This window comes from Plectropomus leopardus, chromosome 16 (assembly GCF_008729295.1).
Source record: "Plectropomus leopardus isolate mb chromosome 16, YSFRI_Pleo_2.0, whole genome shotgun sequence".
NCBI classification, from domain to species: Eukaryota; Metazoa; Chordata; class Actinopteri; order Perciformes; family Serranidae; genus Plectropomus; species Plectropomus leopardus.
Window position 1 is genome coordinate 23,576,949 of NC_056478.1, and position 14,869 is coordinate 23,591,817.

At 38.3% G+C, this 14,869-nt stretch overlaps 1 protein-coding gene across 1 annotated transcript in view; it reads left to right on the forward strand.

Moving 5' to 3' along the window:
• Nucleotides 1-6,347: 6,347 nt before the first annotated feature.
• The window catches only part of galnt14 (UDP-N-acetyl-alpha-D-galactosamine:polypeptide N-acetylgalactosaminyltransferase 14 (GalNAc-T14)), a 196,223-nt gene continuing 187,701 nt past the window's right edge, over nt 6,348-14,869 (forward strand). Inside the window, exon 1 of the mRNA XM_042503819.1 lies at nt 6,348-6,648. Within this exon, the coding sequence (XP_042359753.1) occupies nt 6,475-6,648 (174 nt within the window). The 5' untranslated portion in view covers nt 6,348-6,474. The remainder of the gene's footprint in view (nt 6,649-14,869) is intronic.

Below are 14,869 nucleotides of genomic sequence, written 5' to 3' on the forward strand. Positions count from 1 at the left end.
TGATTTTTTTTTTTCCTGTGTGGCCGTCATGGTGATTAGCTCTGTTTTTACTGCTTATCCACGGCGTTGTGGAGGACAATACAGCCAATCCCTGCCTCTGCTCACACGGACTGTTGATAAAAAGAAAAATAAATATTAAAAAATAACATTAAAAAAACCACACTAATGGACAAGAATCACTTGGGTGAATCCTCTGTGTAGCAGATCCTCTTCTCCCTCTCTCCTCCCCTTTTTTTCAATTTACTGAGTAGTACTGTTGTTTTACATAAAGGGGAGTGCGACTGAATTTTTGTATTCAAATTAAGAGTTCTTCGCCAAAATGCCATGTATTCATTTAGAAAAACAAATACCCGAAGTTCATCACTGAGTGTCTCTGTGGTTGTGGACGATCAGTCAAGAGTGCTAAATTGAATGCATAAATGACGTACTACCCTTAAGATTGTTCTATAATTTATTTTGTGTTTTGTGGGTAGGATTAGGTGTCATATAAGTTTAAAATCGGGGGGAAATAATTCTTGAAATATTATAATTTCTTTTTCTTTTTTTTTGTTTTTTTACACTGATTGCCATCCAGGGGTGTCATTTCTGCTAGTGAGCTTTCATAAAATCAAAGAGTTTTGTCACAGTTTAAATCAGTGATGTCATATTGATACACAGCATAAGTGATCATTTGGTTTTAAGGCTGAGAAATTAACCAAAAGCTGGTTTACGTGTAGATGATACAGGCCTAAAGCAAAAATATGATCAGTTTGAAGGCTGGACTCTTAACTTCAGAAAAGTTATCAACCATGATTGGTTCTCCTCAGTTCAGTTTTGCTATTAATTAACCATAATCAGGCCAGAGTTGTAGTGCACCTATTGACATCACAGATTCAAACTGCTCTCCAGTAATGATGCCTTAGCTGGTTCTGGTAGCAGGAATAACATGTGAATTCTTAAATTGAGTGGTTTTCCCGTATATGTTTTTTGTTTTGGCATTGTTTCCAACCCCGCTCTTAATCAGCCTACACAGTCTGACTGCTTGGACTTTGTGCTGTGCATATTGTTCAGTTACACACCTCTCTTCCTTCCTCTCCTAAAGGTGTATTCTACCAAAATCAACTTTTTTTTTTGTTTGTTTGTGACATTGCAGAAGTTGACTTTTTTTTTCTCTCAAATTAAAATTTCTGTTGTTCGTTTGTCATTCAGCACGCATTGTTGGTGCATTAAAAGTTCAAGTTGTGATTTGTTTAACACAGGTACGGAACCTCTATAAAATGTACTTCGCAGCATCACATGAAATGCAGATTGATGATGCTGAATTGTATGTTTCGTTTCTCAGTTTGGGGAAACATGAAGCAGCAGATTTCCTTAAATGGCAGGAAAATCAATGTCTTTTTTTTGTGACAAACTAACTTTGAAAAAGTTGATTCAGGTGGAGAACCCTTATAACCAGACACCACTTAACTATGCTAATCCTCATGCACAAGTTATTGTTTGTTCTTCCCCTCACCTCTCCCCAACCCCTCTCGTCTTTTTCCAATGAGAACACGGCGAAGCATAAAGGGAGCTCGGAGAAATGTCGTGGCTGGTTCTTATTTTGATATTTTGAAAAACTTGTTCCTTTTTTTGAGTGCTAATGAGAAATGGAAGAAATGGAATATCTTTCTGTACCTTTTAGAGAAAAAAATTATTTAACCTTATATCAGTTTGAGTTACTTACACCCTAGCATAGAGTGGCATATTTAGTTAAATGTATAAAAAAAGCAAGAACATAATTCTGTCCTATTTTCTCCTTTTAATTTTATCGTGTTCCATTTTCTGCTGAGGAAAATAAACTGGATTAGAGGATGTGGTGTGTGTTAATCTGTTTCCTTTTCCCATCTTAAAATTTGTTTGAAATGGGCTCTTTTCTCTGTGAATAAATCATGGACAGAATGCCATAATATCCTTCAGAGTTTGTAGCTTAAATGTCAAGGAGAGTTGAAACTGTGGATCATGATTTTAAACCTACCCTTATTTCTGTTTTTCCTGCGGTAATTTTTTAAAAGCTGTTTTTATTTTGATATTAAAACCAGGGTTCCCACGGTCATTGTAAACTTGAAAAAGTCATGAAATTTTACTATCACATTTTTTAGGCCTCGAAAAGACATGAAATTAGTAAAAAAAAAAAAAAAAATGAAGTTTTGGAAGAGTTATTTTTCTGTTGTGTGTAATATATTAATTTTTGCATAACACAACACCAAATTTATTTTCTGTAGCTCTGTTGATGTAACATAGCTCTTAATGTGTGTCAATGTGTGACATTTTGGACACTATCACATACATTTCTTAAATGTCTCCCTGTGTTCCACCTCTGCTGAAATGTATGCCAATTAGCTTATTATGTTTAAATTAAGTGTGAATCTGATGTGTTTGAAAACTCCAGGCAATTATGGGTCCTTCGAAAGTCAAGGATAAGTTTTGAAAATTTGCCCATTTTTCCAGATTACTGGCCTAAGAAGGTAGCAGGATTAGCCTGTAATACTGGTAATTATTAAAATCTAGTAACCCAGAATGGAAGGCCACAGTTTGGAGCTTGAGTAGATATCATAAAATGCTTGATGAGCTCTAATTGCTTAAATTTCAGCATTTTTTTGTAGTTTAGGAATTAATTTAGTTTCTGCCAAAATGTGTTAAAGAAATTTGCAGCACTGTCTTTAAAAAATATAGAACCCAAAAAGGGATATGAGGGTATTGTTTAACCTACATGTTGCTGTTTTCTACAAAATAGCTTCACCATAATTCATGTTTCATGTAGATACTTATTAGGCATTAAGTGTTTTATTGCCACATCATATATTATCAGATTAAAGGTACCAATAACATCAAATCATTATACAATGGTGTTGGTGGTCGATACGGTAAATTTTAACTTAATTTGTTTAATCCTTCATCATCATGTATAATTTGATGAACTCATCATAGTTTGTGTAAAATACCTAAAATCATAATCTTAAAACCAGTTAATATTGCAATTAGATTAATACAGTGGAGTAAAAAGTACATAAAATATGAAATATTTACTGTGGCAGAAGAGGAAAGTAGCACAAAATGAAAAGCCTGATGTAAATGATAAACTGATGCTAGACTGACATCTTGCATGCAACAGAAATGCAAACTCAGCCTGTGGATGATTACCATGTATCACAGTTAAAACCTCCAGAGCAAACTGGTAAATGGACAGTGAGTTGTGATTATTTCCTCAGCTGCTGTTTCTGTGGCCGTAAATGAACGTTCAAACCATGGCTCTGTTATAAATGGTTCAAACGCAGAATGATTCTCATTGGCTGAGCTGACTGAAAGGGGCGGGGCCACTCACCTGCATCCTCTTTAGCATAATTAGACTGAGGCTAGGTTAACAGCTAACGTTAGCTAACATACAAAATCTATTTCACTAAATTGCTAGAAAAACGCTTCCTCTTATAAAAACATGTACGTGCGTGTAAGTAAACGTTTTTCACGGGGTTATTACGGTGGACAGAGCGTCAGCAGGTTCTTAAGACCGTAAAAGAAAAGTTAAAATTTACAAATGCTGGACCAGTTCAGTCATTTAGCTAACAGCTAGTTAGCTGGCTGTTCGTCTGATATAGCTGTCTTAAGGCAAGGTTCGTTTTTTTTATATTGCACCTTTTATGATAAGGAAATGTATTAGATAAAAATGTAATGTAAGATATGTAAGAAAGAAGGCAGTGTAAAGAAAGATTTGAATTTCAGTAAAATAGATACATGAAAATAAGCTAAACCACAGTTGTAATTTACAAATAGTTTTTAGTGCTCACCTGTCAGTCTTCTTTTATGTACATTTTGCTGATAGTACTTACATAAGCCTACTTAAGTAAGATTTTGAATGCAGGACTTTTACTTTTAGTAGTACAGGAGTACCCCCATATTGTGGAATTGACACTTTTAAGCCTCACAGTACTTTTTCCACTACAATATAGTTTCTGTAGAGTTTTGAATGCAGAAACAACCAACCACAGTTGTTGCAGTTTTATTTTCTATATGTGTAGTTCTAGTGTTAGAATGAGTCATATTGTCTTAGACCCTCCATTTATTGGCTTTTATTTTATTTTGACTGTTGGTTGCCCTTTTTTGCTGCAGGAATTAAATCCCACATCTCCATCTTCTCGCTCACTGTTCTGCTGGGGGATTTCTCCACTAATCTTCAGCGCCAATGAACTCAGACACGCAGAGAGGAAGAAGATCTGATTGAGAAAGGAAACTACTGAGAAGTCACTTTAAAAGGTATGTAAAACATTTCTCCAAATCAACATTAAGTATACATGTGATGTCCAGTGCAGAGCATTTGAAGTTGCATGCTCCATATCTAAGTACTCTCTTTGACATTTGATAGTACAGTGCACTCAGAAAATATTCAGACCCCTTCAGTTTTTTTCATGTTGTTATATTGCAGCCTTATGCTAAAATATTTTAAATTCTTTCCCCTTCATCAGTCTGCACTCAGTGTCCCACAACAACAAAGAAAAATTTATTCAGAACTAAAGTATCATACTGATATAAGCATTAGCTCATGTACCTCACATTTCTTTTGAACATCTTTGACATGTTTCTACACCTTGTTTGGAGTCCATCTGCAATATATTCATTTTAGTGGACATGTTTTGGAGAGGCACACACCTGTCTATAAGGTCTCACAATATATATGACTCTGATGATGTACATCAGAGCCACAACGGTTTTCAGTTTGCACCTAAAACAATAAGTCTTAAAATCTCCATTTGTAAAAGTAATCTCAGTGTTCGTTCTAAAACTGAGAGAAAATAGACACTTTTTGTATTTTCACTGCAGGTACATCTCAAACCTGACATTGCAGCTTGTACACTGGTTATATGTATATTTGAGTTGGAGTTACTTTTTTTAATGCCCTGTGGATATATTTTTTTTGTAATTGTGTTTCAATACACATTTATTTAAATGGAATCAAAGACCGTAGAAGAATTCACATATTTTACTTAAGTGAAAGTGTAAGGACCACACTGTGGAAAAACTTTGTTACAAGTAAAACACCAAGGTTCCACATTTTACTTAAGTAAAAGTACTCATCATGCAGAATGGCCTATTTCAGAATAATTTATATTATACTGGATTTACTTTATTGGATCATAATTAATGATACATTATACATTGTTGTTGAGGTTTAAAATACTCACATATTGTTCACAAAGAGGACAGCTGCTTTTCTTAAACACTAGATGGCGCACTAAGACAGTAAAGTGTTTTTCTTGGGGTTCACTTCTCACACTAGATAAAGGGTAATTTTTATTTTTGTTTCAATTTTGTTCCGTGTTTAATTAAAAACACGAAGATGGAACCCGTGATGTGTCTGATAATTTATTGAGATAAAATGTGCGAGAACTTGTTGTCAAGTTGTCTGCTTATGTGACTGCAACAGAAAAAATAATGTTTTCTTCTTCCCACCCCACCTTTTTTTTCATCCTCTGTCCCCCTTTTTTTTTTGCCCTTCCTCCTTTTTTTTTTGGCAATTTTTTTTTTTTTGCATTTCTACATTTTATCATATTCTTTTTTTCTCTTGGTCTACACAAATCACTGTTGATACTGGCAGTGATGGGTTAATCTTACCAAGTATCTGTGGGCATTAACCACCCCAACAAACAGACAATGTTGTGATACAATAACCTGACAGTAATAGGAACATAACACTTAAATTAAAACACTGGAGAAAGGTTTACCCATTACATCTGTCCTGTACTGAGGGTCAATTATTATTTTTTAGTGTGAAATCTTCTTCTTTTTCCATTTTTCGTTTCCATCCCTCTGCATTTATTGTTAAATGACTTTATTTGAGGCACTTGTTTGGGAATTTATTTTTTTGAAGTGGCAATTTATGGCTCACGTTAATAAGCATTCCCTTTCTCGTGGACGGGGTGCATAGAGATGATCGAATTACTGGCAGCTTTGCTAAAAAAAAAAAGACTTGTTGAATGATTAATTCATGGTCAGATTTGTTGCAGATTAATTTATTAGTGTCGTTTCCCATGTCTGTTTCTATTCTATTCTACTTAATTGGAGTAGTTGTGGGTGTCGGCAGGTGGAGCTCCATGCTCTTCCATTCAAACCTTCAGGAGGGTCCAGGACTCCCTGAGCGAAACACAGTGTCACACAGACACACACAGACACATGCACGCATGCACGCGCACACGGCTGTCAGGCGTGTCGGAGAAGCGCTCGAGCCTCTCTGAGTTGAGAGAGAGAGAGAGAGAGAGAGAGAGAGAGAGAGTGTGTGTGCGAGAGAGCGCGTGCTGTGTAGTCAGTGTTTTACCCACCGTCAGCGGGACCGAGCAGACTTGTGTGTGTTAGTTTGTGGAGGCTGTCCGGTTCAGTCTGGTTGTTTTATTTGTTTGCTCGCTTCTATAAAATGAGCTTCTGACAGCAGCCGGGCTGCGGGCGCCGCCGGCTCCTCCTGACCGGAAAATGAAGCGTCTCTGTCGGAGGCTGGCGGTGGCCGTGGCGGTGCTGGTGTGGCTGGGGGCGCTGGTTTACCTGCTGGTGCTGAGCCGGAGGAGGCTGCCGGAGCTCGGTACCGGAGCAGGAGCAGGGGGCGGAGGAGGAGGAGTAGCAGGAGGCGGAGAGACAGCCTACAAACAGGTGAAGTAGAAATACTACTACCTCTCCCACTGTGTGTGCGCGACATAAACTGAGCGCGTGTGTCCGAAAGAGACAAAATGCCCTGATATCCGTGTTTCTGTGGAGTTAACAGCAGTCTGAGCAGGGTGTTATCTCCTGGAGTAAACCCATCCGCAAGTGCATCAATGATGAGTTTATAGTGGCAGTAGTGTTTGTGTTTTTTTTTGTTTTTTTTTGGCGTTTACATCCCTTTAAAGACTTCTAGTTTGGCTGTGATATCGATGCAGTTTTCTTTCAGACGTCAAGGATAGTTTGTCAGTGTCAGTGCTGGAAAAAAGTGGCCTTGAATAAATGTAGCAACATTTGAAATGGAGCAAATTAGCAGCAAAATGTAAATGAGGAAAGTAAATGATGGAGAAGTTCATTTACTATGTGTGTTTAATTGTAGTTGGCTCAGGTGCAGCTAATTGGCACTGATGAGTAGTTTAAATCGCAGGGATTCATATTTTGAGACTTTTTAGAGTGTTTAAGATTAAATCATTGTAAGTAATTCAGAGATGCGAAAAGTACACCTCCTTGTGAAATGCAGGGGAGTTCAATTCAAACACCAAAGGTGCCAAACTCTAAGAACTTACGTTGGGAAAATTTACTTATTTCCCCCCTCCAGTGTTTCTCTGTCTGCTCCCATTGCAAAACTAAAGTAAATCTGCTACATTGTAACTTTAAATGTTATTTTCTTTAGTTTTATCTTTGGCATCAGTGGGCATTAATCTGCAGGACATTTATATTTAATCCTGCATTATTTCTGGCTCTATAGATTGTGATGTTTCACTCAACTTTTTATTTCCTCTGAATATACTCTAAGTGCTAGCTCTATAATATACCCATACATGCACTATAGGGGCTCCTATCATAGTATAAAATCATGAGCAGATTGCTGTGGCTGCTTTTGAAGATAATTGGGTTCATTTTCGACCCGGCTTGGTGTCTGCGCCTGGTGTGCACTGCAAGACGTCTGTTATGCAAAAGACCTGCAGCATGTTAACTGTGGCTGGTGGGATAAATTGTATTGATCGTGCCTCTCTTACCTTGTTTCATTGAACTGCTAGCACACACACACACACACACACACACACACACACACACACGAAATCCTGTAACAGCACACATTTTTGAGATTTTTCTATAGGAGGCTTGTAAGATGAGAGGAGATAAAAAATGATGATGTAGTATAAATAATGAATATAAAAAATATTGTAAGCCAAGTATGAGGTCTCAACTGTGAGGGTAAGCAGTGTGCTCATTCAAATAATAAAATTCACTTGTACCATAATCAGAATTTATGCCTTTATTTGTGAGTCCCTCCACACTACAGGTACACAATCCCCCCACTTAATTGCATTTTATTAATAGCATGAATTCAACAGGAATCAGGACAGAGAATGTTTCGATGGAAAGCTCATCAATTTGCGTGCAACGCATTTGTGTGTGTGTAGTGTTGCTGCATATTCAGCTCCACCACACACTGAGATTCAGCAGTCTGTGTCACAGTGACAAGTGTTTATGTAGAGACAACAGAAATACATAAATACTGCAAAGAAAATTGGATGGCTCTTCACTTAGCTCTCTGTGTTTCTTGTAGTTTCCTAATATGTAGGATTTTTAGTTTTATTGATCAGCAGCATGTTGTGACCTCTGACCTCCCTGAGCTCCTTGTTAGTGGTTGCTTGTAATGCAGGTGGTGTTTCTCAATACGTGAGTCATTTTGAATATGAGGATGATTTAAACAGCTGAAATGTAAAATGCAAATGCAAGCTGAATGAAAGCTTTTAGAGAGGTATGAGTAAACAGCATAAAAACACATTACTGTAGGATCGCCTGTAGTCAGAAGCATGTGTGTGTCTGTGTAACAGTTTGAGTTTATGTGTGATGTATTACATTTCAGAGGTTTAAGTGCTACAGTGTTTTTAAAAGGATCAAAATGGACCAGACCAGCAACTCTCTGCTGCCACAGAGCTCCGAAACATGTAGCCAACTCTTGAACAGTGGCAGCCAGTTATTTAAAAGAAAAGAGCTTGGTCCTGAAACAAGTCTGAACACTGAGTCAGAAAGTTGGACTCAAATACCAACTCGTGATGCAGATGTGGTGAGGTCAAATTTTTCTAGGGCTGGCAATGCTGGCAGTCAGTTGGTTGGTCACACAGTATATCCCAACAACTATCAGATGAATGGCCATGACATTAAGTACACATATTCATGGTGCTCGAGGACGAATCCCCTGGACTTAGGTGTTCTCATGACTGAACACGTAGCACTAGCAGTAAGTCACAATTGACACTTATCCTCTGAAATAGCTCATCCATTTGTTTGATCTGCACAGAAGTTTATAATAAAGATAAGCACAATTTAGTATTTGTTGAAAAAAACAGTTGAGTATAATAATTATGTCGGAACAAAGCTCTCAAGACATGAACAGTTCTTTAAGATGAGCCACTGTTTTGTCTTAAATTTGAGGCCTGCCTTAATTTTGTGGGAGTAGGAGGTGCTTTTTTTTCTAATGGTGTATTATTCAGGCATTGAAGCTTAATCTGCTGTTGCTCTTGTTGTAAGTTGACCAGATAAATGCCTCAAATATAAAATTTGAAATGTAATTAAAGTACTTGAGTAGAAGGGGTTGAAACAGCTGCAACCACTTAGCCGATCAGAAGGAGAGCAGGAAGAGGGAAGAAAAAAACTGTCTTGTCTTGTGTAGACTTGTTCTGTGCGATTTCAGCCTACAAGCTTATAAGAGAATATCTGTTCATTCAGCGAGACAGTCTGTGTGTGTGTGTGTGTGTGTGTGTGTGTGTGTGTGTGTGAGAGAGAGAGAGAGAGAGAGAGAGAGAGAGAGAGAGAGAGAATCATTTTCAAGTCAGGACACATGCTGTAAAACACCTCGGCTAATGATCTTCCATGCCAGACACAGACATGCCAACTTAATCCTACAGTTTTCACACCCAGTGTAAAACTGTAGGATCTGTCAGCAGGCACAGACCGCCTTGTATCATTATTACCATGCACACAGTCTGTTCCTATCATAAAAAAGACACCTAAATTGGACCCTTCTGGTGAGTTGGTACATTGTTCAAACATGAGTTAGAACAGGATCAGCGATATGATGCAGTTCTAATTAGAAAAAAATTTCAACCAAAACAGCAAGGCTCTCTAAAAACACATGGTAGGTGTGTGTGCTGAGCTAAACTTTACAAAAAATAGGGGGCTCAATTTTATATTTTTAATGTTCTGAGATATAGCAGGTCTCAATTTTAAAAACCTGATGTTCTTTTTCCAAATTTGATGGTACACTCTACTAATAGTTCCCTTTAAAGGGATAGTTCACCCAAAAATGAAAATTCATTCATTATCTATGCACCCTCATGCCAATGGAAAGTCAGGTGATGTTTTATAGTACACAAAACACTGCTGGAGTTTCGGCGTTGCACTCATCCTCCAAACAACTGTTGCAAATGGTGACCAGGATGCAAATATATATTTTAATATATATAAAAAACATGATAAAACCACAAAATGTCTCCTTACTGCTTACCCACAGTAATCCAAATGTCCTGAAGCCCCGCCATGCCAGATTGTTTTGAAAAATGTCACCAGTGTCATATTGTTAGCCTTGTTGTAGCCTGTTGCCTTTGCCTCTAGAGTGGGCGTTCACGCATGCACACTCGTGCAAGACCAATGAGAGCTCACGGTTTCTGCACACCAGTGTTTACATGCTACTGGAAGCCTCCCACGCACAGAAAGAGAGACTTTCCATCAGTGGTGTGGTTTGGCATTACTCGGTTTAAGACTGACCCAGCCAGGCAAGCGCTGCAGAAATTTCCATTTCCATTACAAAAGGGCTACCTGCTCAAAGGCATGTCTTTAACTGAGTAGGGCTTGTTGCGGGTGATAATGTGTAAGTAGAGTGCTAAACTGCCCTGTTGTTTTTGTGTGTGTGTGTGTATGTTTTTCCATCACACAGCAGGCAGGTAAAGAAGTTCACCTGTTGGTGAACTGTTTGCAGAGATGCAGTAAGAGCCTGTTATCTGTAGCTCGTCATCTCACTGAGGCTGTTTCATTCTCCTCCGTTGTATTCGTAAGCAGCTAACAAAATTCTGCTAGTCTGGTGATAAACACATTTTATTTCCCAAAGATTCTTCACAATAAAAGTCCCTCGTTAGTTTGTCATGTAAATGTTTTTATTGTGAAGTTGCAAAATAAGGAAATGTTGTGTTTAGTGGCTGCAACTTAACAGATTTCTGAACATTAACATAAAACATTAAAATAAAGCAGATATCTGAAGTACAAGCAAGAGGGATTAAATTCCAAACCACAGAGATTCAGTGAGAGGCTACAAAAGAGCTGAACACACAGAAACTTTACAAACGTCCTCCTCTTTGCTCTCCTCATGCAGCAGAGGCGAGTCGAGTCTCGCCACACACTGGTTTGCAGGGTTGTCAGTTACTGTTGGTAAACACACTAGCCTAGTGAGAGTTAAAGTCTACCTTTTTAAAAAGCCTTGACCTCACCTGAGTGCTGTGGGAGTACACACCCATGAATGTCCTGAACACAGAAAATAAGAAGAAAATCCAGGGAGAGTGGAGTCTCTGGAGTAAAATACACCTTCACACACTTCTAGTGGGTCATAAGTGATGGTTGAGGGGATTACCTCTGTATTTTTCAGATTTAATCCTACATAGTATATTTTAAAAGTTACAGGGATAGAGCACATTAAGACATTTCTGTAAATGTGCCAGTTTATTCATTTTGCCAATTTTCAAATGCAGTCAAGAGCAGGGGTAATGACAGCTACAAAAGACACATGAAATCCAACAGACCAGCAATATTCTACATAAAGCAGAGCACATTTCACAAGGACACATGGAATATTTTAATACAAAGGTACATGAAACATGAAAACAAAGCATGCTTGTCTTTTTTTTTTTTTTTTTTTTAAAGCTGGGACTTTTCGATAAAAGGATCTATGACCCCAAATCCCAAACTGATCAAAGAGTTCAGCCAAAATGCATTTAAAACCCCTGAGTTTCTACAAACTGTTACTGGTAGAATGCCGAAACTTGTCACTTTGTGGACCTTTATCCTTGAAGTTTCGATAAACTGTTAATCATAATTGCACAGTAACACAGATAACATTTGGAAAAGCAAGGTTTTCATCCAGACACCAGCGTAATCAGATGTTGTTTACATGGGCTCTTACCCTCATTATTGGCCTAATTACAGTGTAATCACATTATTTATGTGCATGTAAATGTGGCCTGTAGCTGTGTCAGACAGCTTGCAGGTGAACATGTGCAGAGGTGTGTAAATATGAAACCTCCCATGGAAAACCTCAAATGTGTCAAAAACAAACAGCAGATAGTGATTTTTTTTTTTTCTGTGAAGAATCCTACATACAAGCTACATATTTCTGACCGCTATATAAAAAATCTTCCTTTTCAGCTCTGAGTATGGTGTGTGCAGTGTATTTGTGTGCGAATCTAAGCCATGACTGAGGATGCGTGTTAGTTTTGTCAGCAGTACTTGTGGCACTGTGGCGCTATTCAAATGCTAATGTAGAGTTCCCATTTCCCACAGGATTAGCCTGCACTCCTGTTTACCTAGGACGACTACTTCCTGTACAAGAAACGATTCTCCTGTTTGCACATGCACATGTGTGTGTGCACACACACACACAGAAGCACTTATATGCAGGATCACACCCTCATCTGCATATAAGAAAAAAGGTATTTCTTGCATGGAGGGGAGAACACACACACACACACACACACACACACACACACACACACACAGAGAGAGCCTTTGGAGAGCCTTTGAAGCAGTGTGGCTGGAGAGTGCCTGTGTCCTCAGGCAGGTTGGCAGGGGATCTTTATGGAGTTTCTGCCTTCAGAAGTCCAAACATGAGAGGAAACAATCTGTTGGTTCGTTGAATAGTGAAGGACACTCTGCCTCTTTGTGTGTGCCGCTCTCTCTCTCTCGCTCTCTCCCTCGCTTAATCTTTTTTTCTCTCTTTCTGTTATGGACAGATGTGAGACATCCCAGGGCAGGTGAGCAGGTGTTTGATCAGAATTCAAGCAGGATGTGCTGTGCAGTGGACCAGTAATGATTAGATATCACACGAGTCAAGAAATGACACTTATTTTATGGAAGACCCTGCCTTTTAAGTAATAAGAACTTTGTCACCAAAACCGTCCATTTGTCTCAGCAGATTGTTAGCTCTGGTGCTTCATTAACACTTGACACTACAGCTGACTGCAGTCAAACTTCAGCTGACTGTTGGATTGTTGCATTTTGTTGGTATCTGCTCTATAAATTACCGTACAATATATACACATACGAGAGAACTCACACTGCACTGTAGGACTTTACCCAATGCTGCTATCTGTGTTTGCCTGTACATATTTATACAATCCATATTTGTTTATTAATTTCATGTACACCAGAGGGTGGGAGTCTGAGACATGAACAACACTGACTTCAAAACACACTGATGGTTTTGTCCTTGACTTGCTTCATGTCTATATACAGACAGATGTAGAACAGAATAACAGTGACTTGTTGTGTCTTGCCAGCTATGTTTGGCTACTGGTTACTTAAAGAGATAGATAAAGAGTAAAAAAATCTAAGTGAGAAAATGTATCAGTCCTCAGTTTGTCAGGTTCTAAAGGCTCTTTGTGTGTTCAGCCAGAATGTTTTCAAACTTTCATTTTGTCATCCTGTTCTTCTCACATCAGGGCAAAATGAATGAGTTTGTGTTAATTAAATGCAGCCTATTATGATTTTCCTTATTTTCAGTCATACAACGTCGGTTGTTCATCGTAAACATGGCCAAAGTTTCAAATAATGATGTAAATGTGTATAAAAGTAATCCCTGTGATGGAAAACCTCAGGCTCCAGACTGTTCTGAGTACTCTGTTTCCAGCTGTCTTTTTTCACTTTTGAAACAAGCTGATGTAGGCTTGTGACAAATTTCTTAATATGGTTATCTGCTTCATGCACGCTTCTGCAAGTGTTCATGTTACGCAGTCTATGCTGCTACATTTAGCTACACACTAAAGTCAGGGAAACATGCAATTTTGGTTGTTGATGTTTATATCTCCACTGTCTCTTATCATATTCATGCTTGAAAATGTCCAGATGTGAAGATTTTGATTTAGCAACTTTTCTAAGTGTTTTTTTTTTTTTTTTTTTGTGGTAGAAAGCGCTTCTGTATTCTGTTACAGTCATTCACCGGTTACATTGACAGTGTAGAGACACTGGCATTATTTTATTTTCCATATGTGTTCTGCCTATTCCTGCCCCACTGTGCTGGGATTGGCTAGTATTTACTGCTGAACTAAATGAGTACTAGCCAATCACAGCACAGTAGGGCAGGACTAATGTGAAACACAAGGGGTGGGGGGTTAAAAGTGTGAGATGTCCCAGAAAGTCCCAGAAACACTGGCCCATCAGAGCAGAATGGGCTTTTTCGGGCGCCCAGAATGGAGCGTTTGTGGCACAGGATAAATACGGATGTTTTAACACAGACTGTATGATGAAAGTAAAGTTTTTTTATTTTGAACATTAAAGCATGCTCTACCAAAATAAAAGTATGAACCTGGAAATGACCATAACAGGAAGTGTTGTTGTCCCATAGATGTGTTTTCTGTATCAGTGAGTGATTTCTGTGTTTGTAATGCTTGAAAAACCAAGCTCTAATGCAACAATATTACAGTTTATCTTAATATTTGCAGTCATTCTTCATTATGAGCTGATGAACTTCCAGCATCAGACCTGATTGTTTTCAGTGTCTGTGTGGAGATGGTGTATGTGTGTGAGAGACAGGGTGGTAAAGGGAATAACAGGTTTAATGTTGTTGTCTCACTCTGTCCAATCTCTTTTTTGCATTTCCTTAGCTGCATGATTTCCAGACTGTGTAAGAGAGCATGCGCCAGTGTGAATGACTAAATTGGACTTTTGGAGAGATCATACATTAAAAACAGTTACAGTATGAACTGGCAAAATAAAATATTCAGACAGACGATTTTCCAAACTCATGTACTGAATCTTTATTGCAACTTTCTTTGCAACTGAATCTCTCTTTCCATTTTTTAGTTTCTGTCTCAGTTTCTCTTTCTCTTTCACTTCTCGAGGAAACAAGATCGATGCTCCAATCTGTGTGCTTGCCTTGTGTATCACAACGCCCAATCAC